This window comes from Sebastes fasciatus, chromosome 15 (assembly GCF_043250625.1).
Source record: "Sebastes fasciatus isolate fSebFas1 chromosome 15, fSebFas1.pri, whole genome shotgun sequence".
NCBI lineage: Eukaryota > Metazoa > Chordata > Actinopteri > Perciformes > Sebastidae > Sebastes > Sebastes fasciatus.
Window position 1 is genome coordinate 27,910,658 of NC_133809.1, and position 27,618 is coordinate 27,938,275.

Here is a 27,618-nt window from a genome sequence, read left to right on the forward strand (position 1 = left end):
TGAATTTAAAAAAGTAACACAAAACACAAAACATGCTAGGGGTCAATAGAAAAATAATAGTTTGTATGTTAGTATATTTTATTAAGTTGGAGAAAATCCGGTATACTATTAAGTAACTATCTATCAGTCCAAACATGTTTGTGCAATGGATTGTCAGAGTTGTATTAACAACATTCAGAAATAAACTCTGTTTAAAAAAAAAAAAAGAAAAAGAATAGTTTTAGTTCTCATTTGTAAACAAATGCATTGTACTGCTTTTATTTTGAAAATGTCGACTCCTCTCTAACCCGGAAGCACTCTTGTGTTATTATGCTAACGATGTGTCATCAACACATCAGGATTATCAGGGTGGAAACTGCAAATGTTGGGGGAAAAAAAGAGCACCAGACTCGTATTAACATTTCTTTAAGGGGTCAGTTTAAGACCAGTAACTAATGTTGTCTTTGTGAACGAGCTGTCATAAAGTGAACACCAGAGCAGGACCTGTAAACTGCTCAGCTCAGCTACGCTGCTGTTGAGCTTCAACAACAACTGGGCTGTTAGCTAGCGAGCTAACTGGGCTGATCCTCCTGTCTGCTCTACTGGGAGACGGGACGGGAGAGAGACATGTCCTGCAGCTTACTGGAGTTCTGTCGGCTCCAAGAGCTCAAGACGGTCCGGGACTACTTGTTCCAGAGCCAGAAACCCACCGAGCCAGCGGAGGAGAAGAACCTAACAGGTAAGTTACCAGAGGCTAACTAACGCTAGAGAGAGACTAGACAGATGCGCGATGTAGCTGTATGCTGCAACACATCACCGTTACTGTTCACTGTATGCAGTCTGCAGTCCAGTTAGCTAGCTACCTCAGGAACTAACTAGTCATAACACTAAGATGCTGCAAAGGGGATGGTGTGGGTCGGGTTTGTAGGGAACTGCACTTTCATTTTTGGTTTCAGGTTACATTTGGAAAAATGAAGTAATCTTGATTGTTCTACTCCTACGCCGACGACACACAGCTCTACCTCAGCACCAAGCCATCCACCCATCTCCTCCCCCCTAGGCTCTACTCAACTGCCTGCATGAAATACAAACATGGATGTTATCAAACCTTCTCAAACTCAACAGCAGCAAAACAGGGCTCATGGTTCTGGCCCATAAGGCACTGCTCAGGAAGGTTGGAGATCTCCTCCTGGATGTGGATGGCAGCTCCATCTGCCCTTCCTCCGAGGTCCGCAACCTTGGTGTCATCCTGGACTCCACCCTCTCATTTGATTCACACATTAAATCCGTAACTAAATCTGCCTTCTACCACCTCAAAAACATTTCATGACTCCGTGGCAGAGACCCTGATTCACGCCTTCATCACCTCCCGTCTGGACTACTGTGGAGTCCTGTCCGAGTTTCCCAGCAAAGCCCTGGACAGGCTCCAGTATGTCCAGAACCCAGCTGCCAGGGTTCTCACCCGCATTAGGCCCTGGCTGCACATCACCCCGACACTCATCCACCTTCACTGGCTTCCAATCAAGTCATGCATCAACTATAAACTCCTCATTCTCACATACAAATCCATCCATGCCCTTTCCCCTCAGTACCTATCTGACCTCCTCCACCCATACACCCCATCCCTGAAACTACGATCCTCTGACACTGGTCTGCTCTCCACCCCCCCACACCCGGCTGAGAACATTCGGCGACAGAGCCTTCAGCAACGCGGCCCCGGCCCTCTGGAACTCTCTCCCTCCTGAATTAAGAAATGCTTCATCCCTGGACATTTAAAAAAAACACTTCAAACACCACCTGTTCATCAAGGCCTATGATCTCAGCTGACTCTTCCTACACATCACTCGTTTAATTACTTACCTATAGTTTCTCCTCTGTGTTATTTATTAGTATGATTTTGTGTGCCCCCTTTGTAAAGCGTCCTTGGGTTTCTGAAAGGCGCTATCTAAGTCCAATTTATTATTATTATTATTATTATTATTAAATGTGTCCCAGTTTATTCCTGGTTGCAGTGTAATGTGAATGACATCAGCTGACAGGAAGTACACATGGACCCAAGGTGTTGCCTAGCAACGCAATTCTGTTGCAATTTCATCGCAATTCCGTCGAAATGTGCTTAAACGGAGCGTTTCAGACAGAGTGTAAATACAGGCATATTCAGGGCGACAGTATGAGGAAAATAAATGTTTTTTTTTAACATTACAGCATGTAAAGATGTTCTAGTAGAAACACAAAATACAAGTATGAACCTAGAAATGAGCATAATATGGGACCTTTAAGTGCGGTACAAAATAAGCTCATGCCCCATCTCAGATATAACGAAAATGCATCTCACATGTATTCCATTAATAATACATGTTTCTAATGACCTGACTGTAAGTAATAAAGGGAATTAATTTGATAATAAGGCGTTGTAAAGTAAATGATGGATAGAGCTTCATCTGTGCTCTGCAATACCATCAGGGCACTGAAAGGGGAGGAGGAGGAGGAGGAGAAATGTGTCTGCCCTTTGTGCTATGAGTCATCCCACATGAGGCACCTGAACACATCACTGCAGGATGCTCTGCAAAGGACAACAGACACACACAGAAAAGGCACTTGTACTTGTTGCGCGCTCAGTTGCCTCAAGGCTTCATTTCATGTTGATGCGTTTAGACATACAGATCATGTCATCGCGTCAGTTTTGTAGTGCAATGACATCGACCCCCCCCGCACTCTGCACCAAGGCATAATGCATTATAAATGTCCACGGCAATGGGATTTCATGCTGGATTTTGCTACTTGTTCTGTCTCTTTGTCTTCCACACACTCTTTAATGATTTTAGGTAATTTCTCTGTAGCACAACCTTCATTAGTCCATCCCCTCTCGTCACCTCTCATTTAGTTGTTTATGGTTTACTAGAATCTCATCAGCATGTCTGTGTTCAGTCCATTTTTTTTTAGTGGTTGACTTAAACAATTCCATACATAACTGCCTGTGATTTCAAACCTCTCTATAACAGTTAAATAAGTCCCTTTTCAAGGAACTTATGATCACTGTTATGTTTGCATCATGATGTCACAAATTATTAATACCAACTGTAATTGGATTTCCCTATTCCCCTTTTTCCCTAACAGAAAATGAGCTGTCCTGGGACACCTCTGACTGGGAGTCGTCATGGGATAGTGGCGAAAACAAAGAGGAGGGAGCCACTTCTGCCACAACGGTCTGTCCTTTTGTGTTTCATTGTCCAATAAGTGAAACTGACCTGGGGTGTTGTGTGAGGTTATCACTAACATCATTTGCAGGTTGACAGGAAAGGTCCCCTCCCACTGACTTTCCTCTTTTGCCCCGCAGGTGGAGGAGGAGACCACAGGGCAGGGGACACCCTGGCTGCATGACTGTGTAGTGTCCCTGTCGCCCTGCTCTGACCTGCTAGTAGTGGCTCGTGAACAGAAGGCTGTCTTTCTCTCAGGTCAGATATTCAAACACACTCTAGAGATTTTATGCAAACGTGTCATTATGACACATTCTGGCAAATTAAAAAGTAGCCGACATCAACAACAAGTGCCGATGGTGTCACGGCGCTAAATCCAGCTTGTATTGCATCAGTAATAAGCGCTATGACAAGCCACTAGTGTCTGTCAGTCTGTGCGCCAAGGCTGGTAACATGAGGGAGGTGACATTTCAGTAGAGCTGCAAGGGGGGAAAGATGCGCACGGTGCATGTTGTGTTTGTTTACTAGAAAGTCCATGTGTTTTTTGGGGTGGCAAGACATGGCAGAGTTCCAATCCCAATGTCCACACTCACAGACTCACAGACTTTGAGGCGCGTTCCTGCAAAGTATGTGAGAGTTTAGGGCTGTCCCGCTGTCAAATCGTCAAAGCTCTCGAGGGCTCTCTTGCAGACATTTTGAGTCCTTTTTGAACACTTTCCATAAGTCCACATTTCTGCAGACTTTGCCTGAGGGATTTACCCACAATTCATAGCATTGGAACTTTAAACACAGGGTTACCACGGTTACCAGGGGAAGCCCGGAGGCTTAAAAAAAAGCCTGGGAGACGTTCAGCCTGGGAGACGTTCAAATAGGCTGTAAAAAATGTAAAATAAAAACCCACAATTGTCGAGGAAACTTGATATGTCGCCGCCAAATTCTGTCCCACTCATATTTATGCCATTTCAGGCCCTCGCAGCCTCTCACACTCAATCCTTTACCAGGTGACATCAGTCAAGTCCCTGAGGGTTCAGGACTTAAGGCCTTAGGGGGGGACATTTGGATTGGGCCTAAGTCTCAAAGAAAACTAAAACTGCGCCAATATGGCAACATTTTGGATTTAAAGCCGACGAAAGAAGTGAGCTGAAAAACCAAGTGGACTGGAATAGCTACTCTCTCATTCACGGGCTGTCTCTGTTCCTGTTGGGTTGGGAGAGGCTGCTGAGTCAAGTGCGATACCTAGTGGTAATATTCGGTACACCGGTTTGATATCAAGCCATCGTTTGGCTTAATATCAAACCGGTTTGAACATTTTTACACCGACCCGATCCTAACACACACACAAACTCATCTCTAAGTACACAGAGGAGTTATGCAGTAATGTTAATGTTTATTGACTCTTACAGCTAAGTGGCGCACAGATGACAGCGGCAGAGAGGAGATGACCCTGGCTGTGTCTTGGACTGGAGCCCTCAGCACTGACGAAGGGTAAAGAGTCAAATTAGGATCACTTGAATGAAAATGACGACACAACAGTTGATGGGTTAGCATTATATCTAAGGACAAAAATGACACTATACTGGGTGACAAAAGGAAAGAAACATACAGGCAGGAATGAACATGAACTTCAGGGTGTCAAGGGATATTAAAGAAGGGTCACATTGAAAAGTGATAGTTGTTGGACAGTGAGAAAACTAATGAAACTTGAGCTAATGTGTACTGTACTGTAAGTGCTTCATCTAAGGTTCTTGAGAGAGAGAGAGAGAGGGAGCTGTACAGTGAACAACATCCTACTTTACTTTGTGTATGTTCTCTCATTACAGAGAGTGTGTGAGCAGCTCTATCTGTATACCATTGGCAAGCCAGAAAAGGTAAGTATTACTTATGTAGGAGAAAGAGGAGATTCAAAATGCTTGTGTATATGTGTACAGCATGTATGTATAATATATATGTGTGTGTGATTGTGTAGGAGCTCCACAGGGCGGCCCGATTGGACATGTGTAGTAGTGGGTTTCACTTCTGGCTATGTCCGCTTCTACACAGAGGTAACTTGCCAATCTCATCTTTCTCTTTATGTACTACTATTCAGATATTCAGCAGAAGAAATTAAATGAAACCATAAAATACGACCTATAAACAGTCAAGAAAGCCAGTATTAAACGTAACACTGGTTGTTTCTCGTCAGAGCGGGGTTCTCCTCCTGGCCCAGCTGCTGCACGAGGACCCTGTATTGAGGCTCAAGTGTCGCACATACGAGATCCCTCGTCATCCTGGAGTAACTGAGCAGGTAATGCACACACCGCAACCCTCCTATCAGAACTGTGTATGAAAATTATGTTCAAATTCAAAGGAACAGTCAGACATCTTGGAAGGTACATGTATGCTTTCTTGTCAAGAGTTAGATGAGAAGATATCTGCACAGTAAATACGGCAACTAAAGCCAGCAGCTAGGTACCTTAACACGTACGTAAAGTCAGTTCTCTGGGTTAGAAATAGTCGGGCACATCGTGAAAGGTGTCATTTCTACACTTTTTGTTTTGCACTTATGAAATAAACAAACTATAACATGTAAATTAGTGAGTTTTAGAGGTGCAGATTAGACAGAGCCAGGCCAGCTGTCTTTACTGTAAGCTAAGCTAACCGCCTGCTGGTTGTAGCTTCATATTTACCACACAAACACAAAAGCGGTATCAATTTCCTCATGTAAATCTCGACAAGAAGGAGAATGTTGAACAACAATTCCTTTAACTGTATGATTGTGTGTGGAGCACGCGGCAACCTCCGGTTCTGAAAAGTGAAGCCAATGCAGAAGTGACTTAAACTTGCATTCTTTCTAATAGCCAGCAGGGGGCGACTCCTCTGGTTGCAAAGAGAAGTCAGATTGTATAGAAGTCTATGAGAAAATGAGCCTACTTCTCTCTTGATTTATTACCTCAGTAAACATTGTAAACATGAGTTTATGGTCTCAATCGCTAGTTTCAAGTCTTCTTCAATACAGCATGATGTTTATTTAGTAAATTATGGTCCCATTTAGGGTCAAATAGACCATAAAGCAGGGGATGACTTAGGGCGTGGCTACCTTGTGATTGACAGGTCACTACCAAGGCGTTGTCCAGTCTGGGAGTTGTCCGTGTTTTTGTCTTAGAACTTTTACTCTTTCACAGTGTGTTTTCACTTCATGAAAGTTAATTATAACATTTTGGTCGCCTAAAAATGTCTTATCACCCTCACCCTCTCGGCCAAAATGCCGAACTCGAGGCTTCAAAACCGTAGACCACAAACACAATGAGTGACATCAGCGACTACGTCCCCTTCTTACATACAGTATATGGTGTGGAGATTAATTCTTGGAACTCACGATCGCATTTCTGTGATCTAAACTCAATGTTCACTTACTAGCGTTTCCTGAGCTTTTGACCATATACCCACTATGTTATTCAGCAAATGTGTAACGATGATTTTTATCCTGTCTACAGCATGAAGAGTTAAGTATCCTCTACCCTGCTGCTCTGGTCACTATCGACGGCTTCAGCCTCTTCCAGTCTCTGCGTGCCTGCAGGAACCAGGTGGCGAGAGGTACTGCTGCTTGTATGAGCAATGTGTGGAGTTGTGTGTGTGTATGTCACGTGCATTCAACTGTGAGTATTCACAGTGTGTGCATATGCTTGTGTGTTTATATTGTAGAATGAGAGTCATGGGGTACAGTAGTATTAAGTTAAGCGTTAAAAGTATTTTTGCAGTGTGCTAACTAGAGATGTGTTCTTCACTTGCTGGCTGGGTGGATAGTGTTTGCCACAAGGCATTCAGGTACTAAGGAGACATACACAAAGCTACCACTGCCACAAACCCCCCCCCCCCCCCCCCCCCACACACACACACCCTTATACAGTCTCTAGAAGGATAGCAGCCAAGCTTCAGCAGGGTTTCTCCGAGCATCTAGTATTGCTGCGTGGGTGTGTGCGTCTTCCCATGAATGTGCTTTGTGGCCTAAATCATAAATCTTGTCACTATTAAAACAAGGTGCGCCAGTTTTAAATGTTGCTATATGCAAGACACGCCTGCTAGCTATAGATGATTAAATCCTTTGTCAGAGATTTGGTTATCAACTGACCAGCTGTTTTTTTTTCCATCCAGCGGCAGCAGCAGGTAGTGATGTGATCCAGCCTCCTCCTCTGGCCTATAAGAAGTGGGGTCTGCAGGACATGGACACCATTGTGGACCACAGTAGTGTGGGTAAGAGAGTTAAATGATTTTTGTTCATACCGGTGGTTGCTTGCCTTATGATGGACTGATTGTTTTTTGTGGCTCACCCATCTTTTGATTTACTACGACATCACAGCAGGGATGATGTGATAAGAGGTCATTCTGAATTAGTGTTACTGCATTTTAATACATTCTATGTATGTATGTAGGGCTGTACAGAGACTTTTTTTTACATTCAAAACTTTTGAGGTTTTTCGACTGCAGCTTCAAATTTCTGTCGTCATATTTTATGATGTCGTCACCCTAAAAAGAAGAGGAAAAAATAGATTTTTTGTTATTGTGGTTATATAAATGTAAGAGGTGCGTGCCTCACTTTGTGTGCGGCAAGCTGGAGAACAAACCGTTTTTTGAGCGCAGTTAAAATGTTGTTTTTGAAAGGCGAATATTTCATTAAATACAAACATGTTGTGAATTTTGCAAATGATTACATCTCTCTTTTTTCAATAAATTTAGACTTTTTGAACTTTAGAACTCTCTGGAGTTATTGAAAATGTTTGGATCAAATGAGTCGGAACAATCCTATACGCAGCCATCACTGGAATCTAATTCTACAAATAGTATAATTAACTAATAACAGAAATCAAGAAATGCTGGCTTTAAACACAAACAGTAGACATAAAAAATGCGCAGCATTCAAATTTTGATTTAGAATTTGAATGTCAAAGTTATATTTAAAGCTTCGAACTATTCGGTACAGCCCTCTGTAGGCATTATAATGAAAACAAGTAAAAGTCTTGTGCAGTGGAGACATGCTGGGAACAGATTATTTTATTTAAAAGAAAAGGGCGGTGGGTAGAGCGAGTCGTCCTTTAACCAGAAGTTTTGTGGTTTGATCCTTGGTTCCTACTGTCTGAATGTCGAAGTGTCCTTGAGCGGGACGCAAAACCCCAAGTTGCCTCCCGGGCGCTTTACAGCAGCCCCACTGCTCCTAAATGTAAACGTATGTGATGACGATTTTTTTTAAATCGAATGAATGATTGACAGGAAAGAACTCACTGTGACTGAACTAATTCCAATCCTTTTCTTTTCCCACATCCCTGTTCATCCCTGCTCTCTCTCTCCATCTCTCCTGCTGTTAGGCGTTATGACGCTGTGTGTGTTTGACCAGATGAAGAATGCGTCCATCCTGGGGGGGTTTAATGCTTCGGTCAAGGGCAGCCCCCCGGCCATGAGCCAGTATGTCACCGTGGGAGGTGGGCCGTACACAGGCTTTTACTACGCTGTAGAGGTGAGTGAGAGAGAGATGGAGCAGAAATCTGGCTGTTTATTTCCCAATGAGATTTAACTGTATATCTTTGTTAAAGCAGCAGTAGAAATGGAGCAAATATGATTTAAAAAGTTATTTTTATAAAACAGTCACTATATCCTGACAGTAGTGCATGAGACAGGTAATCTGGAAAAAAAAAAACTTGTCCTCCGGTGCTCCTAATGGCATCTGCAAGATTTCACAGACCGGAGGAAAACAACCAATCAGAGCTGATCTGGAGCCTTGCAGCTGTCAATCACTCGCGAACTCCAATCAAATGGTCAAACTAGGCAGCGCTGATCAAATATGAATCAATATTCTGTTCCTGTAATGCCTATTTCTCTCGTAAAATGTTTTCAGAAACATCTTGTAGTGTACTGTTCAGTTGTAAAATGAGAAAGTTTGTAACCCGGCAGCCATGTTGAGAACTGTTGAGATAATACCAAGCACCGCCCACCAGCCGGAGCAAACGTTCTCATTTTACAGCTAAACAGTACACTACAAGATGTTTCTGAAAACATTTGAGGAGAGAAATAGGCATAACAGTAACAGAATATTGATTCATATTTGATCAGCGCTGCCTAGTTTGACCGGAGTTTGCGAGTGATTGGCAGCTGCCTCCGTTGAATGAACAGCCAATAGGAACGCTTTCTCTCTGAAATTACCCATGATTGGCCAAAGTCTCCCGTCACGGGCTAGATTTTTCTAAAGTCTGAAAACAGCCATGAGGAGGAGCAGAAGTCTAGTTTTCTCTGAGAACACTTGAATTACAATATGCTGAAAGGTTTTCATGGAATTTTTGCTCAATGATTCCAAAAATATACTGCCTACCGCAGCTTTAAGTATTAAGTGTTATGTAGCTATGGTGCAAATAAGCTACAAGAGAGAGTGCAAGACATAAGAGTGTGCAAATGAATGTATTTTGAGAGTAAATTCAGCCGTGTTGTTGTGTCTCTCTGTCTGTCCTCAGGGAAGCTCCCAGCCTCTTCTCTCTCACGTGGCTCTGGCTGTGGCCAGTAAACTCACCTCGGCCCTCTTCAGTGCTGCCAGGTGAGGTGTTTTTGCAATAACTAACAATCATTTTACCAAACATAATTGTACATAATGAAGACAAACAATAGCCAAAGAAACAAGGTAACTTGAATGAGTAATAATACCAAAGGAGCAGGACAAAACTAACAATCACATTTTAATTTGTGTAGCGCATTGTTTAAAAGACAGAAGAGGGTTGTCCAGTGTTTCTGTGTGCTTGTGTGGGCGTTCCTTTCCTGTCACATACACACTTGAGGACTGAATGCAGCACTGTTGACAAACCTCTACTGCTGCAACAGCACAAAGCAGTCCAATCAATACTCTGAATTATAGCCTGTTCTCTGCTCAATGCTAGCTTAATCCATACAGGGGGGGTTAGTTTGCTTTCATCCTCCCTTGAGTCTCCTTTCACTCTCTTTCTAGTGTATCTCAAGCCTCCCCTCCTTTTTTACTTTATCTTAATCACTAGTCTCCCTTTTTACATCATCTTATGTATCTCTTGCTAACTTTCTCTGTGCCTATTTTTCACATTTTCATCACTCTCTTGTATGTTTTCCTCCCAGCGGATGGTTAGGTTGGAACAAGCACAAGAATGAAGAGGAGGCTGTTCAGAAACAGAAGCCCAAGGTGGAGCCTTCAACGGCCTTGGGGATCAGGTAGCGATCATGATATCTCAACACACAAATGCAGCAGTGACCCTATTGTGCCTTTTATTGATATTGGCAACATGAAGGTTGCTGATGTCCCTTTCGTCGTCCGTTCTCTTACATCTGACCTCTTCCGGCCCAGATTTGGTCTCCCGGACTCTCGTCGCCACGGCGAGTCCATCTGTCTGTCCCCCTGCAACACGCTGGCCGGAGTGACGGATGACTTCGGTCGAGTCACGCTGCTGGACTTGGCCAGGGGCATTGCCATCCGCATGTGGAAAGGTGAGGGGGAAAGTAGAGAGAAAAGACCAAGAACTAAGAAGTGAATAATGTAGAGGTTTTGTAAAGCAGTGGTTCGCAACCTTTTTTTGCGTCAAGGAACCCTAAATTGATACACATGAAGTCACGGACCCCCATTTGATAAGACTTCGCTTCAAGAACCTCCATATGAAAATATTTTGGTTGTTAGATCTAATTAAGAACAGAATTCTATAGTTGTCAACTACAGTTGAGGAGATGAAGTGAAACCTAGGATCAGAATAGTCACTCTTACTCACATTGGGCTCACTTCTATAGTGAATTAAATAGTGAAAATATAGTGAAAAATAGTGTCTCTGTTCAGAATTGAGTGACCGTGGTTCACATGTCAAGACTTGAGTACATATATAACATCGTATTAAAGGGACAGTTCACCCCAAAATCAAAAATACACATTTTCCCTCTTACCTGTAGTGCTATTTATCAATCTAGATAGTTTTGGGTGTGAGTTGCAGAGTGTTGGAGATATCGGCCGTAGAGATGTCCGTCTCCTCTCCAATATAACGGAACTAGATGGTGCTTCGCTTGTGGTGCTCAAAGCACCAAAAGAATACATTTGAAAAACTCAACAGCAACATCACTTTCCAGAAATCATGACCCGGTTACTCAAGATGATTAACAGACCTTGTTTTTAGCAGTTTCATGTAGGAACGATTTTCTTTGAAACTGCTCACAACCAGGTCCGTGGATTATCTTGAGTAACCGGGTCATGATTTCTGGAAAGTGATGTTGCTGTTGAGTTTTTCAAATGTATTCTTTTGGTGCTTTGAGCACCACAAGCGAAGCACCATCTAGTTCCATTATATTGGAGAGGAGACGGACATCTCTACGGCCGATATCTCCAACACTCTGCAACTCACACCCAAAACTATCTAGATTGATAAAAAGCACTACAGGTAAGAGGAAAAATATGTATTTTTTGATTTTGGGGTGAACTGTCCCTGTATCAACGAAACATGTCAGAGGTGTTCATGCGATCCGAAAGCAACAAAACAATGAGCCCCATACATGCTGTCTATCAAACATTCATAGCCTATGTTCCTTCTTTAAAAATCAGTTGTGATGCGGAGTCATGCGTTCAGCTTAAAAGTTGTTTATTGTGACCCTGTCATGTAGATGTGATTATTCATTAATTTAACATAACTGCAGGTTACCGAGATGCTCAGCTGGCTTGGCTGCAGGTTCCGGAGGAGCGAGGCGACCGGGAGTTCTCCCCCTCCGCCTCCCTCCCCAGACGCCACGCTTTGTTCCTGATCATCTACGCACCCCGCAGGGGAATCCTGGAGGTGTGGGGGATGCAGCAGGGGCCTCGAGTAGGAGCCTTCACCGTGGGCAAACACTGCAGGTAGAAAAACGATGCACTCTAAAAATTAACTTTTCCTTCCAGCTGTTTCTTAGCCTCAAAAACATCACAAACAAAGCAGCACGTGCATTTCCATATATAGCATACAGCAGAAGCATACACTGTACACTCGGATAGACAAACCCACATTAAAATATATGTAAAATATTGTTTGGTGTGTGCACTTCCAGGTTGCTGTACGCTGGCTACCGTCTGATGGGGGTGAACAGTGTGACCAGTCAGGGCTGGCAGCTCCACACCCAGCAGGTGTGTCTGCTGGATCCCATCACAGGAGCATTGAGGACAGTGAACATCCCCTTCCACCTGGCCCTCAGGTCGGTACTCACACATACATTAACCTTAAAGCGACAAGTTGCAGTCTTAAGGGGACTCTATGTAAGAATGTTCTTGTTAACAGTGACACCTGTGGCCACTAAGTCAACGGCCGTCAGCGTCCTGTTGCTTGCGCTTGTGCTCGCACTACGTAGACTTGATATAACTTTATGTTTTTTGTGCTTCCGTGGAGTTGTTGTGTTGGAGTCTGAGTTGTGGTGGGGGTCGGTCGTTTGATGGCGTTAGCGGACTCCATTTCTAACCGAACGTTAGCTATGGTTGCACACTGTTAGCCCTGTAAAGGAGCTGAAGAGAGTAAAGGCACTGGTGAGCGTGCATGACGTCACATCCGTGGGATTTTCCCATAAAAAAACGGGCCCGGGTTCTTCACATTAAAAGCAGTTTACAGGCTGAGAGAGGAAACCGAGGAAAGTCACGGAAGGTCTCATTTTTTTAGGTTAGGTTACAACCTGTTAACAAAATTTTTTATTTAAAAACATTTACACCAGTAAAAACGTACATACAGTCCCTTTAAGGGGGGTTATGTCCACGACTATTCCTTGGTCAGCAGCAGTAACTGACTCCCAAAACATCAAACCATTCCTTTAACACTTCAGTTAGTGTTTCTTGTAGGATTGCTTGCAGATGTGGTGAGGGGATGCTTTTTATTCTCAGACTTCAGTTACAGACACACATGACATATTTTTGTACATAATTACTCACTCAACTCAACAAGAGCCTTATAAAGATCCTGCTAAAGAATGTTAAGGCAATGGAATTTATGGCAACTGGACTGTCATCATTTGCTTTTGCAACCAAGGAGTTCCAACCACAACTTCAAAAGTCTTCACATTCTTCCAAAAAGTTTACCTTCAAGCATGAATTTTGTCCCTGGTCAAGTTGTTAAAGACACCCTTTTTTAATGAGGGCTGTCAGCAATCCATCCAAACCCCATCTTTCTCTGTCTTTTCCATTTCAGTGACAAGAAGAGCGAGCGAGCCAAAGATATGCACCTGTTAAAGAGACTTACTACTATGCTAAGGAGCAGAGCGGTGGAGCCTGGTAAGACATACAGGAGTGATGGAGGTGTAGATATAAGTGTATGAGATGAGAGAGGTTTGAATCTATGCCTTTCTATCTATGTGCTTACGCATCTTTTTCTTTTCAGATATTTTAGAGAGGGAAGCCAAAAGTGTGCTGCTGGATATCAAACACCCCGCCATTAAGAAGCAGGTATGAACAAAGATACTAAAAGCCTCACACACTAATAGAGAGGCCAATTGTCTTTGTGGTAGCAGTCAAGTATCTAACAGCAGTCTTCGCACTTCCTTTTAGGCTTTGGAGTCTCTGCTGTCAAACAAGAATGCTCCCGTCTCATGTCTTACTAACGTCACACGCGCCTTACATGATTCTCTGAAGCAACAAGGTAAAGTAACTACTGAAGCCCTAAAAGGCAAGAGAGAAAGGAAATCAAAAAGGTTTTGGCACATGCTTTTTTTTTTTCAGGAAAATGTTTTTGTTTTTTGTAATACTCATTTCGGCCACAAGAGGCTGAAATGCACCACTGCCCCACTACATTCAGATTTTCTTTCAGGTGAGTTTTAATTTACATAACTTGCTAACACATAATATGTGTACCTTGTGTTTACTGTATAGAGTGCATAGAGAAATTAAAATTCACCTGGATGAAAACATAAATGCTTTTAGTCCAATTTAGAACATGGGGTAGTGGTGCACTTCAGCCTCTTGTGGCTGAAATGAGTATTACAACAACAACAAACACTTGATATTGTAAAATTATCCTGACCAAAAAAAAAAGGGTGAGTCAGAATCTAAAGAAACAATTTTAGAAAAAAACAAAAAACAGAACAAAAACAAAACATTTCCCCTGCCAAATTTTTTTTCATCTGTTCTTAAGTCATATACACAGGTGAGAAAACAATTTAGATCAGACTTAGAAAATGGATCACCAGAATTTTCTTTCCTCACTTGCCTCTCAGGCCTTCCGTAAACATCTGTTTATTATTAAGAAAGAATATTGGTCTGATTTATCTAAGACATAATATTAAAAGTGTCACAAAGTGTTTTCCAAATAATTTGCTCAGCTAAATGGTTAAAATATAAACTACTGTAAAATGTAAAATGTTATGTACATATCATGCCTATGGCAATGATTTCTCTCTTTATTCACGGTTGTGTGTTTCTGCCTCACAGACCCTGAGGAAGTGGATGCACCATTACTCCAACTCTGCTCTTCACAGCTGAAACTGCTTCATCTCTACACAGACATTCAGCAGCTGCACTCTGCTGCAGACATAGAGGCCTGCTCTGAAAATGTGAGAGGACACACACATATACACATACAGAAAAGCTTGTTAAAAGTACTCATATAAAAATGTTCAAACTGTAATACTACATAATATGACATAGGCTAACATAAGGTTTGTGGTAAAGCTACTAGGGCTGTCAAAGTTAACATGATAAGAACGCATTAACGCACATTCGTTTTAATGCAACTTGCAATTTTTAGGTTGTAGCGGGCTCAGTTTTAAAGCAAAGCGAAGATACTGGCAACATATGAAACTAGAAAAACCTAAGGAATCCAACCATGTCGTAGTACCTTGTTCGGAAGGAGGCTAAATAACGCTCCAAACTTACATTAAACTTTGGAGGGAAAAACTGAAATCAACATTTTCAAAGGGGTCCCTTGACCTCTGACCTCCAGATATGTGAATGAAAATGGGTTCTATGGGTACCCACAAGTCTCCCCTTTACAGACATGCCCACTTTATGATAATCACATGCAGTTTGGGGCAAGTCATAGTCAAGTCAGCACACTGACAGCTGTTGTTGCCTGTTGGGCTGCAGTTTGCCATGTTATGATTAGAGCATATTCTTTTATGCTAAATGCAGTACCTGTGAGGGATTTTGGACAATATTTGTCATTGTTATGTGTTATTAATTGATTTACAATAATAAATATATACATACATTTGTATAAAGCAGCATATTTGCCCACTCCCATGTTGATAAGAGTATTAAATACTTGACAAATCTCCCTTTAAGGTACATTTTGAACAGATTTAAAAAAAAAAAAATCATACTATTAATCTTGATTAAATGTTTTAATCGATTGACAACCCTAAAAGCTACCAATTAGGACCGTATTGTTGCTCGTTGGTAATTAGTATTACTCATAAGTATATGATAGACACTTATAATGTTCTCCTCACCCAGCAGGACTCCCTCGAAGGCATAGAGGATGAATTGTCCCGTGTCGGCCCCACCTTGCAACGCTACGCACAGCTCACCTCCAGACCCAGTGTCTCCTTCGCCCAGGACTCGCCCGACTCAGCGCTGCCTGCCAAAGCCTTTCTCTCCCAGATAGAGTGCACCGAGGACGAGGAGCTGAGGGTAATCCGCGGCTCTGAAACGGAATGGAATCAGCTAGGTACGGCAACATATGTATGCACATTGTACGTCGTGAACTTTACACAGTTACCCCGAGAGATACCATGACACAATCAAAACTATTACTATTATGCTATGTTTAGCATTTTGTTGTAACCTTTAGTATGACACTGTCAAATTCATTGATACCGGAGTATAAAATCTCAGTGAGATGCTGGTAGTGTCTGTCTCACAGTAGTGGAATTCTATTGCTGTGTTTCTTCATTTGTAAAAATTACACAGGTGGGATTTATGCAAGCCACAAAGAGGGTTGTGGAGGAGAAAAGAAATTCAAATGAACCCTCAAAGACCCACAATAGACCATTTTTTTGTCTTTTTAGGGGGGTACAGGGGTTCTTTAGGGGAGATAGCAGGTCAACAGTAGATGTCACATAGAAGTGGTGTACATCATCTGAAAGCTGGGAACCTGAAGATTAATTTGAGATGCTGCTCAGCACTGTGTGTCAAGTTGTTCTAGTAAATAAATCAGAAATAAACATGATTTATTAATTCATTAATTAAAATAACTTGTAAAAGTGTATAAAGGCTACGAACATTACGATGGAAGTGTATGATGGCCATTCCCATGCTCACTTATGTCTCAAAAGTTGTTGCAGCAATTTTTGGGTTGATATCATTCGTTACCACCCGAGAATTTATAAAAAATGATCAATAATCCCTCCAAAATACCACATTAGGACACCAAGACCTTGAGGAACACCATGTAAAAAAGCCATATTGTAATTTGGTATCAAAAACTTTTGACATTTTGAGATTTCTGCAGGAATTGCATTTTTCTGCGATTGGATGTGGAGCACTTCCTTTGTGTAAACTGCTCAGAAACCCCCTTATTGTCAATTTAGCTAGGAAAACCATCCATCCTCTGAATGCTCTAGGTCTCTAGTTTGTGGCTGTAAAGTTTCATGAGGCTGTGATTATCCTAGAGGTCACCACAGGTCATTTTATACAGTGAGGACATGTTTAAAAAAAAAAAATGGCCTCACTACACTCAAACGGTTACTATGGAGACTAACATAATCACACATGAATACAGTTGGGCTCATTTGATCCACAAGAGAGAGTTTTTCCTCGCCTTTGGAGCGTTAGAAAGCCTCCTTCCTGACCAGCTAGCATGATATGGTTGGATTCCATAGGTCTTCTAGTTTCATATCTGTACCTTCACTCAAGCTCTAAAACTGAAGCTGCTACAGCCTCTGAAAGACAGGGAGGGGGGGTAACTTTTCTTTGATATACAGAAACCTCAGTGACATCAGACATAGAGTGAGCACACCACCACACACATCTAGACTGAGTGAGGACTTTGCTCTTGTGTGTCCTTTGCAGGGAACTTTATGTTCTGGGGTTGTCTGTGTGGAAAGAGCCCACTCCATAAAGTGTGTGACACACTGCAGCAGGCCGGCATCAGTCCACAGCAGCTACTGGTAAGATGGAGGGAAAAGACTGGTTGATGGACTGGGTTGAAATTCAGATGAGTATGTTGCCCAGAGCCCCGAAAAAAACTCCCATGTAAAAGAATGGGAATGACAGCAATCCATATTTTATGAAGTTTTTTTAGTCGTGCCACTATTCTAAATTAATGTTGTTTTTTTTCTCTAATATTTCATTTTTACTCTTCCTGTTCCTCTTTCTTTCAGTCTCTGTTGCTAAGTGTGTGGTTGCAAAGAGAGAAGGAGGTGCTACAGAACCCAGAAGAAACAGTTAGAAATCTACACACACTACTCATCGCCCTCAGCAACATGAAAGGTATGTGCATGTGTCCAGTGTGTGCTGACTTCTTTGCATTAAGTCAAACCATTTTCAACCAATGAAAGGCTATGGAAACGAAGGATGAGAAAAGAGTTACCTCTTCTTCTTCCTCTTCCTCTCTTCAGATGCAGTAGAGGAGTCATGGGACTCTCAGTCTATCTCTCCTTGGTGGCAGCAAGTTCGCTGTACGTGCATCCAGTCCCACAACGCTGCCGCTGCGCTGCTGGCGGCCTTCGTCGCTCACCGCGCTGCAAAGGCTAGCATCACGAGCCGGGGTGACAGCAAGGTAGGTGAAGTCTCATGCACTCCACACAGATATACTCTACACACGAGTACACTCATCAGGCAGTGCTATGAAAAAATGAAATTTGGGCAGGAATTGTTTAGTAGGGGTCGATTTTGAAGCATGAGATGTTATTAACGTGTTGTTGAACATGCAACTGATGAAGTTCAAACAAACCACTCAAAAATCATTCGGTTTCCAGCGCACCACACCCACCACACCACATCGTGTTTTAGAGACATACAATAGTAATTTACCACTGACTCACTTATGTTTTGTGTGTGACAGTTGCAGTTAGAGTGGGAGGCGGTGTCCCTAGAGCTGGAGCAGTGGGTGGTGTGTGTTCGCCAGCTAGAGGATGTGCTGGTGCTCCAGACTCTGCTGTTGGTGCCTCCTCCTCAGGGATCAACAGGGGGCGCTGCAGCACAGTGCTCCATCAAAACGCTGCTGGAGGGAGGCACAGGTAGGATGCAAAGAAGAATATCCTATATAGTGTATTTATATATATATATATATATATATTACAGGCAGACAGATAAGCTACCAAAATACCAAAATGTAAGGCAACATTACATTCTTGTTAGCTTGTCTGCCTCTTTATGTTTTATTTCTGTCTTGCTTTCTTTTTTTTGATGATTTCCTTTTAAAAAGTCTTTCAACTTGTTCTTAAAGTTTTTTTCTTCAGTTCTTTTATTTTTTCTTTCTTTTAGTGTCCATATTCTACAGAAGCCCAAAGAGGCAAGTCAGAAAAAGTCATCCATTTTCTAAGTCTGATCTAAATTGTTTACTGTTTATGACTAAAGAACGGGTGGAAAAAAATCAAAGTTTTGCCAAGATCATTATTCTAAGTTACTTTTTTTCTTCTTTTTCATTATCTGTGAAAAAAAGTGAAAAAAATAAAGTTTTGTTGTTGTTGTAGTACTCATATCGGCCACAAGAGGCTGAAGTGCACCACTACCACATGTTCTAAATAGGACTTAAAGCATTCATGTTTTCTTCCAGGTGAGTTTTAATTTACATAACTTGCTGGGAGTAACTTCCTGGCAAAACCTTTCTTCCCACCTGTTTCACAGGGTGAGTCCGAATCTAAGGAAACAATTTTAGAAAGTCAAAGAAGTCAGAATTTTAGAAAGATTATCCTGGAAAAACATGTTTGTTCACCTGTTCTTAAGTCATGAACACAGGAGAGAAAACAATTTAGAAAATGGATCACCTGAATTTCTTTTTTTCTCACTTGCCTCTCAGGGCTTCTGTTAATATTCTGGTCGTGGCTACATAAAACAGATTATCTCATATTTTTTTTTTAAATTTTTTTTTTCACATCTATCTGTAAAGGTGGCATTGCCGACAGCGTCTCCAAGTGGATGTTCAGACACAACTTGGCCCCTGAGCGACTGAAGGAAATTCTCCAGAAGAGAGAAGACAAAGAGGGAGATGAAACACTAGAGCAGAAGGCTGGAGGAGAAGGAAACGAGAAGGAGGAGAAGAGCCAAGAGGACTCAGACAGGACAGCAGGTCAGGACTAAGGACGGGACAAGAACAGATCAAAAATTGTTGGCATTTGACACATAAATGTGGATATTGAATTACACGTCAGCTCTCATGTTAAAGAGATTTAACTGCTAATGTTATTGATAACCTATGTAGATTCATACAGCATTGCTTGAACAGTATGATAACAGCCACAATGGAGTTTATACCCTCATATCAAATCCAAGTAAAACAGTGTAATCTGTGTTTTCCAGAGCTGTTGGTGGCAGTGTGCCAGCGGTTCCCACACTCCCTCTCTCCTGACCTGCTCTTCGCCCACTGCTGCTGGGAATATGTAGTGCAGTGGAACAAAGACCCCGAGGTGCACATTCACACATATACATACATTTTTTTGTGTTAGTTCAAAAGAAGTAAGACATCCTTTAAAGAAAAGAAAGAAACCAATCACTTCTTAAATCAGGACATGCTTCTCTTCGTAGGAGGGCCGGTACTTGTGGTGGGCTGTGGAACATTTGAAGCTGGTCTCCAGTCCACATATCCAACTAGGTGAGGGGCTCAGTGTTTTTTTACACGCAAATATTTGATATGATAATATGTCTAATATATCTGATACAGTAATGTGTTTTTTATTAGGGCTGTCAAAGTTAACGGGATAATACACGTTAACGTAAATTTGTTTTAACGCCTCTAATTAATACGATTTTTAGGTTGTAGCGGGTTCAGTTTTAAAGCTAAAACCAAATGAATCCATCGGTACCAACCATGTCATACTAGCTTGTTGTGAAGGAGGTTAAATAACGCTCCAAACTTATGGTAAATTTTGGCGAGGAAAAACTGTCATGTCCATTTTCAAATGGGTCCCTTGACCTCTGACCTCCAGATCAGTGAATGTAAATGGGTTCTATGGGTACCCACGAGTCTCCCCTTTACAGACATGCCCACTTTATGATAATCACATGCAGTTTGGGGTCAAGTCATAGTCAAGTCAGCACACTGACACACTGACAGCTGTTGTTGCCTGTTGGGCTGCAGTTTGCCATGTTATGATTGGAGCATATGTTTTATGCTAAATGCAGTACCTGTGAGGGTTTCTGGACAATATCTGTCATTGTTTTGTGTTAATTGATTTCCAATAATAAATATATACATACATTTGCATAAAGCAGCATATTTGCCCACTCCCATGTTGATAAGAGTATTAAATACTTGATAAATCTGCCTTTAAGGTACATTTTGAACAGATATAACGTGTGATTAATTTGCGATTAACTATGGACAATCATGCGATTAATTGCGATTAAATATTTTAATTGATTGACAGCCCTAGTTTTTTATCAAAACATTTGGAAAGGGTGTCATTTTCTTCAGGTTAGCATGAAATAACAGCTCAAATATGTGACTAAAAGTATTATATTACCACAAGTGATGTCAGTGTTTCCCCACTGCAAATGACAGCAGTGTGTCACTGGACTTCTTTGAATGTTCCTCACAGGTATTTCTGCAATGATGTGGAGCACGTTCATCGTCAAGCGTTTCTCAGCAGCAGCCTTCCTCATGGATAAGGTACGTCGTGCACACACAGAATAAAGTATGCCTGTGTTTCTGAGGGGAAGGTGTTGTTGAGTCTGTGAGGCGATATATAAAATGTTACACTTCCTTTTTCCCAGGTGGGGAAAGCACCCAAAGATCGCTTATGTCGACGGGTAGGTACACGTGGATTTGATAAATGTATTTCAGATGTAAAGTGCTGCAATAAAAGCATGAAGCTCCGTAAATATTAAGGACACGTGTTTTATGTGCGCAGGACGTCGGGATGGGAGACAAAGCCGTGACGTCTTTCCTGGGCTGCTGTGTCCAGCTGCTGCAGATCCTCATGGAGGTGACTGGAGTATTGGTTAAGAATCAGAGCCCTTTGTCTTTTATAGATTACTATGTAAGTAAAGTGATTCCAGGGAAAACAACGCATGGAGACCCCCATCACTACCACTACTAACCACACCTATACGTTATATGCATTTGATGTATTAGCCGGCTAGCTTGCTGCTTGCAATTTGGGTCTGATATGGTTTCTCCACAAAATAGTTCAATCACCTTGTTAAAAATTCTTTAAATGAAATCTAAAAATATATGCAATTATTGTTTATTTGAAAAATTTCACTGTTCACTAAAAAGTCCGTTCTCAGTGTGTGTGCACTGGAGGTTTCAAGTTTCCACATCACACCTGTGTAAGTTGCACACTGGCCCACAATTGCTCCCCGCCCCCCTCCCCCCACAGCAGATGAATTGAATGTGAAACAGCCCTCTAGTGTCAAACTACACATGCATGATCCTGCACAGTGAAGCTCAAACATCACAGCGAAGGAACAATGAGCAAAACACATTTTTGAGTGGAGGGGGACTTTAATGCATGTGTTGTATATTCTGCACTTGACTGTGAACTAAACTGTGAGTTGTGATCATAATGTGAATGAAAACCACCTGTTCTGTACAAGCACACAACACGCCTTCTTTCTCCTCACCATCTCTTCTGTTGCTTTTTTCCACACACAGGCGGACTCGGCGGTGGAGGAGTTTTCCGCTCCGGAGCTGTCCGTGGAGGAGGCGTGGTGTGGGGCCGAGGGCCCTGCGTCACTAGCTGAACTCGCCCTGGAGCAGAAAGGCGTCCACTACCCCCTGGTGCAACACCACTGCCTGTTAGCCTCCCTGCTACACGCTGCTATGACCTTCAGCCTGAAGGTCAAACCACTCGGCCTGTTTGACAGCAAGGTGAGGAGACAGACACACAAATACTCATGCTGACTGTGAAGGTGAGCCTGTCTACATCCATCAGGATTAAAAGTCCAGGCAAGGCTTCAGCTATTATTTAATAGCTACTAGATACTTTCATGTCTTCACAGATTATTATTATATAAAATGTTATTAGCATTATGTACTGATTTGTAACTTTGTACTGTGTCATTATGTATTGATTCATATTGTAGTATTTTTATATGGAAGCCCTGAGAGGCAAGTAAGAAAAAAAAAAAATCTGGTGATCCATTTTCGAAGTCTGACCTAAATAGTTTTCTCCCCTGCGTTTAGGACTTAAAGGAACAATATGTAGTACTGACAGCTACAGTAGCGTTTTAAAATGGGTACTGCAGTCGACATTCAAAACATTTTTGCCGTTTGCTTGCTGCTGGGCTGCAGAAGTCTGTGATCGGGTGCCAATTTGTTTCATAATGTGGCAACACGGTGTCGAAATGGGCAGTGGACGGGATCACACCGGCCAAAACTAAAACGGACGTTCCGGACCGGAATGGAAATTTCAAAGGAGAACATACTGGCTGTAGCATTGTTGTCGGAGAAGCCAGTATTTCAATTTAGCATGTTTCCTTTATCTCTGATGACACATGATGTTCATTTTATGATTTATTACAGTAGATATATTGCATATTGGTCCTTTAGGAACCGATGAAAACAAGTTTTGCCAGGATCATCTTTCTAAGTTCTTTACAATGTTTTTTTCATCTGGGAAACAGGTGGGGGGGGGGGGAAGGGTTTTGCCACGATAACTTTCCTAAATTACTTTTTTTTCCATCTGTGAAAACGGGTGAAAAAAGATTTTGGCAGGTAAACAAACAATATATTTGAATTACAATATGTTTATAGAGTGCATGGAGAAATTAAAACTCACCTGGAAGAAAGCATGAATGCTTTTAGTCCTATTTAGAAAACATGTGGTAGTGGTTCACTTCAGCCTCTTGTGGCCAAAATGAGTATTACAACAACAAACACAAATTTCAACTGCCAAAACATTTTTTCACCTGTTTTCACAGAAGAAACAGAAAAAAGTAACTTAGAATAGTGATATTGGTAAAGATTTTTTTAAGAAGTAAGAAACTTGGAAAGATTATACTTGCAAAACCTTTTTTTTCTCCTTTTCTGAAGTCATAAACACAAGAGAGAAAACAATTTAGATCAGGCTTAGAAAATGGAACACCAGAATTTTTTTTTTCTCACTTGCCTTTCAGGGCTTCCGTATATAATACTTCATTATGAATCGATACATAATGATACAGCACAAAGTTAAAATCAGTGCATAATGCAACTAACATTTTATATAATAATCTGTAAGTATTATTCTGGTTTCCGTTGCACCCTTATTTAGACTATTAAATGTTGACTATATTTGTTATAATTTTCTTTAAAAAGTTTTTGTGTCTATGGACAACATTGAAGTTAATACTTAATTTAATATGTCAAATAACACAGATTTATTTTTGCGTGTCTGTGTTGTCCCAGGGTAAGAATGCTTTCTTCAGAGATCTAACGACCATCCAGTTGATGCCCAGCGGAGACATGGACCCAGGCCTGGTCTCGCTGCGACAAGAGGTGAGAGGTGGATTTACACCAACGGGTCAATAGAAAACAAAGATCTCGAAACAAATCTGTTGTCATCTCATTCCACCTCCCGTTCACTCTTCATCTCCGTTGTCTCATCTATGTTTCCCCTCTTTCCTGCTCGGCTTCAGTTCCTCCTGCGGGTGCTGACCGGCTGGGTGCAGGCTATAGACGATCCTTCCAGCTCCGCTTCCGGCAGCCCCAAGGCTGACTGGTGGCCCTCGCTGTGTCTGGAGCTGGGCTCCCTGCTGCAGGTCAACCCCGACATCCTGAGACGGCACCTCGTCTGCGAGCTCTACAACCAGGGCCTGGACCCCCGGGCCGAAGAGGCAAGGGGGGAAATGTGCTTTTCTTTGTGGCAGAAAAAATTGGGATGATACTAATTTTTGTTTAACCTTTATGCTGACCACAGCAGTGCTTGATAACTCACACAATCCAATGTTGTGCTCTGACTTTTCATCTAAAGTGTGTGGCTTATTTTATCACCCAGGTGATGTTGGAGGTGGAAGATAAGGACGTGCTGGGCTCCCAGCTGCTGGTGCTGACTGGCCAGAGGCTGAGTTACTCACTGCTTCACAGCCAGAGCCAGACGCAGCCTGCCATGGAGCTGCTGGCCCGCCTGCCACCCACCCTCTGCACATGGCTCAAGGCGATGGTGAGGCACCAAAACCAATGTCATCTTATACACTATAAAAAAATAAATGGAAAGAGGAAAACTGCTGGATCACATTTCAGTCACAGGTTACTTCGAGGCTGGATGCTCTTTTCTGTAAGTGCATTTATATACCCAGCATTTTTTATTGACTTCCCTAACCCCTCGTCTTCCGGTATTTACAGAGGTACTCTGAACCACAAGTGCTCAACAACATTACTGGCTGCAGCAAATAAAGACTGCAAGAGCTGATTAACTACTGAAAAAATAAATAAGACAGGACTAATAAACTAGACAGGAGGATGATACAGATTACAGGTCACCCAATCTGAAATGGACCCATGGAAAAAACTACCGAAACCCAACATGTATAAAAATAAATTTAAATTAAGAGAGAGCCGATCTCTTTTTGATTTGTATTATTATTACATCCGCCAAGGCCTCAAGGAGGTTATGTTTTCACCGATGTTGGTTTGTTTGTCTGTCTTTCTGTCTGTTAGCAGGATTACTCCAAAAGTTTGCGATGGATTTGAATGAAATTTTTTGGAGGGGTGGAGTGTAGCACAATGAACAATCCAGATTTTGGTGGCGATCCAGATCATGATCCGGATTCAGGAATATTTTTAAGGATTCCGATCAGCCTGAGCATTAAAACCACAGGGTATAACACTGCGCAGTGTGTAGATGTGTGTGCGTGAGCTGCTGGCCGTCCGCGGTGAGAAAGAAAAAAAGCTGTAGATGACGGGACGAGTGACAACGTAGTGTAACGTTATACAAACATAACAAGGCTGCTGAATGAGAGAGGCGTCCGCTGATACGTTACACGGAAACACACCGTGTTAATAATAAGCCGACCACCTCACGGTATCGCCTGCTGTGAGCTGTGATCTGTTATTTATCATTCTTCCCGACAAGCTAGTACGACATGGTCGGTACTAATGGATTCCTCAGGTTTTTCTAGTTTCACATGACATCAGTATCTTCCGATGGGTCCATCAGAGTTTTAAGGGGTTAACTGAAAGGCCTAATCACCTAATTTGAAGCCGTGCAATTTTGCACCTAAAGTCTTTTAACAACTTAATGTACAGTAAACAATTTATTTTGTTTCTACTTCAGGACCCGAGTGAGCTGCGGTGCCCGCTGCTCCCCCTGCCACAGACCAGCCGGCTGGTCAGCCGTCTGATTGAAATCCTGCCAGAGAACCACGCCCAGTACAGCCTGGCCCTGCACCTTCTGGAGGCTGTGGACGTCCTCACCACCGAGGACTGACCCTGAACCTTTTGAAGGCGTGGCCACAGTAGGCAGATGGAGAGATGATAAGGAGTAAATAAACAAAAAAAGAAATGGAAAGAGTAAAACTGCTGGATCACATGCAGTATATTATGAGAGACAGTCAACAAAGAAAAAGAAAGAGGAGATGATAAACGGCCTTCTCGCCCTCTTTTGTCATTGTCACGGAGGAGATTTTTCTCATTCAGCTCATGTTAATATGAAAACTTCATCCTCACAACTTAATTGTGGAAGGCAGTGATATATAGAGTGGATATGATAGGCTTTTAACTTTTTTAATCCATCATATTTCCATGCATGTAACATAAATGATATTGAATACTTGTGTTATTGTCTGGAGGATATGTTTATGAGATGGTTATTAAGGAAAAGGGGCATGTCTTTTCTTTGTCACTTCACCTTCATTTTCAATCTGATTCACTTTAAAGATCAGACAGTCAGTGTGTTGGTGTCCTAACTGCGTGCCATATCAAGTTCTGTTTGACACTTCTCCTTCCTCTTTCACTTTACCCTACTCACGGACAAGAGATGTATCATAAAGAAAATATTGACCTTATTTTTTATTTATATATGCAGACAGTACTGTACTAGCTGTGCCTGTAAACCTCCTATTCTGTAGTAGTCCTACGTCCCGCTGCTCCCACTGGGCTGATCCGGTGCAGAATAAAGAGGTTTCTCAAAAGTTGTTGATGTGGACATAATGCAGTGTTATTGCCTACTTGTTTCATTCTGCTGACTCCATAACTCCCAGGGTTCCTACGCAGTATGGAAGAGTATGGAGTTTAATTTTAGTCATTTCCAGGTCTAGTATATATGGAAAAGTATGGAAAAAAAAGAAAACGGAGTATAGAAAAAAATATTTGTTTTCAGACTATTGTCCCTATTCTGTTTTCTAAAATATAGAATTCAGACTTTCTAAATAAATTGATCATAAAAGCAGCATAGTGTTTTTCATAGTGTTTGGAGCAGGCAGCTAGCGCAGCCAAAATCTTTACTGCTTTTTTTCATGTAGTTTTTCAACATGCTATACTATGACTTTTTCTTAAATAAACAGCACTTATATTTTCTTATATATATTTATATATTTTTAATACTAACCCATTGCTTTTATTTTATTGTTTTTAATATGACAATTTTATTTACAGCACTAATATAGTTTTTTTAAAATAGCACTTATATTTATATATTTTAATGCTAACCCACAGGGTGTTTTGTTTGGTGTGTTGTACATATTATTTATAATGACTTTTAAATTTTTAGAAAAATATGTCTAAAATATATTTATTTTATCAAATTATTTAGGCTGCTATTTTAACATTTCTCTTTCAAAGAAAGGGGCTAAGTAGACAATATTTCATGGGAGTCTTACAGACCTTTTTTTAAACCAATCTCTCCTCTGTCCCTCTTGAGCTAGTGGACCCAATTGACTTTAGGGATTTTAGAAAACATATGTTTTTTTTTTTATTATGGCATTTTAAAGTGTTTTACTTACCTGGTCCCTGTGCGCCCATGCACCTCGTAGCACTCAGTGAGAGTGCTGCGTTTCAACCCAAACCTAAACCTAACCCTACAACAGTGCGCCCCCATTGCAACAAAATAGATTTATCCACATAAGAACAAAAATAATTATTGAGACTGTACTTGTGAGAAATATTTTTTGATTGATTTAATGATAAGTTTGTTAAAACGCAGAACTGCATTTCTGGCCATACCGAGTGAGAATCTACAATTGTCTCTGTTGTCCGAGATGGTTTCCTACTGCAACATCAAATGTGACAACACCACTTGGACCTTTTCCAGGCACTGCTTTATTTTCATAGTGTATTGAGTTAGTAGTCACGATACAATATGAATAACATTTACAGAGAATGACATTGTACAGAGATGATAAATGTGTTTATATGGCTTGAGTTGAATACAATGCATAGCAATATGCAAAACATGAATA

The 27,618-nt window shown here is 41.6% G+C and overlaps 1 protein-coding gene across 4 annotated transcripts; it reads left to right on the forward strand.

Annotated features, from left to right (window-relative positions):
* The first annotated feature begins 224 nt into the window (after positions 1-224).
* rab3gap2 (RAB3 GTPase activating protein subunit 2 (non-catalytic)) lies at positions 225-26,355 on the forward strand. 4 transcript variants are annotated; one of them, XM_074660977.1, is made up of 35 exons: positions 225-718; positions 3,097-3,185; positions 3,317-3,434; positions 4,580-4,661; positions 4,997-5,044; positions 5,143-5,218; positions 5,359-5,460; positions 6,650-6,749; positions 7,308-7,406; positions 8,516-8,664; positions 9,653-9,732; positions 10,278-10,370; positions 10,504-10,643; positions 11,829-12,024; positions 12,213-12,356; positions 13,334-13,416; positions 13,523-13,587; positions 13,690-13,780; positions 14,569-14,690; positions 15,592-15,805; positions 17,149-17,246; positions 17,460-17,568; positions 17,697-17,857; positions 18,143-18,317; positions 19,190-19,369; positions 19,600-19,706; positions 19,825-19,891; positions 20,838-20,908; positions 21,013-21,048; positions 21,150-21,278; positions 21,896-22,111; positions 23,630-23,719; positions 23,860-24,057; positions 24,219-24,383; positions 25,497-26,355. In XM_074660977.1, the coding sequence occupies exons 1-35, from the start codon at positions 607-609 to the stop codon at positions 25,647-25,649; spliced, it is 4,158 nt and encodes a 1,385-aa protein (XP_074517078.1). In that variant the 5' UTR covers positions 225-606; the 3' UTR covers positions 25,650-26,355. The 4 variants fall into 4 exon arrangements, with proteins under 4 accessions (XP_074517078.1, XP_074517079.1, XP_074517081.1 ...); XM_074660978.1 differs by having other exon boundaries at positions 15,595-15,805; XM_074660980.1 differs by having other exon boundaries at positions 226-718; positions 15,595-15,805; positions 21,150-21,224.
* The last annotated feature ends 1,263 nt before the right edge of the window (positions 26,356-27,618 follow it).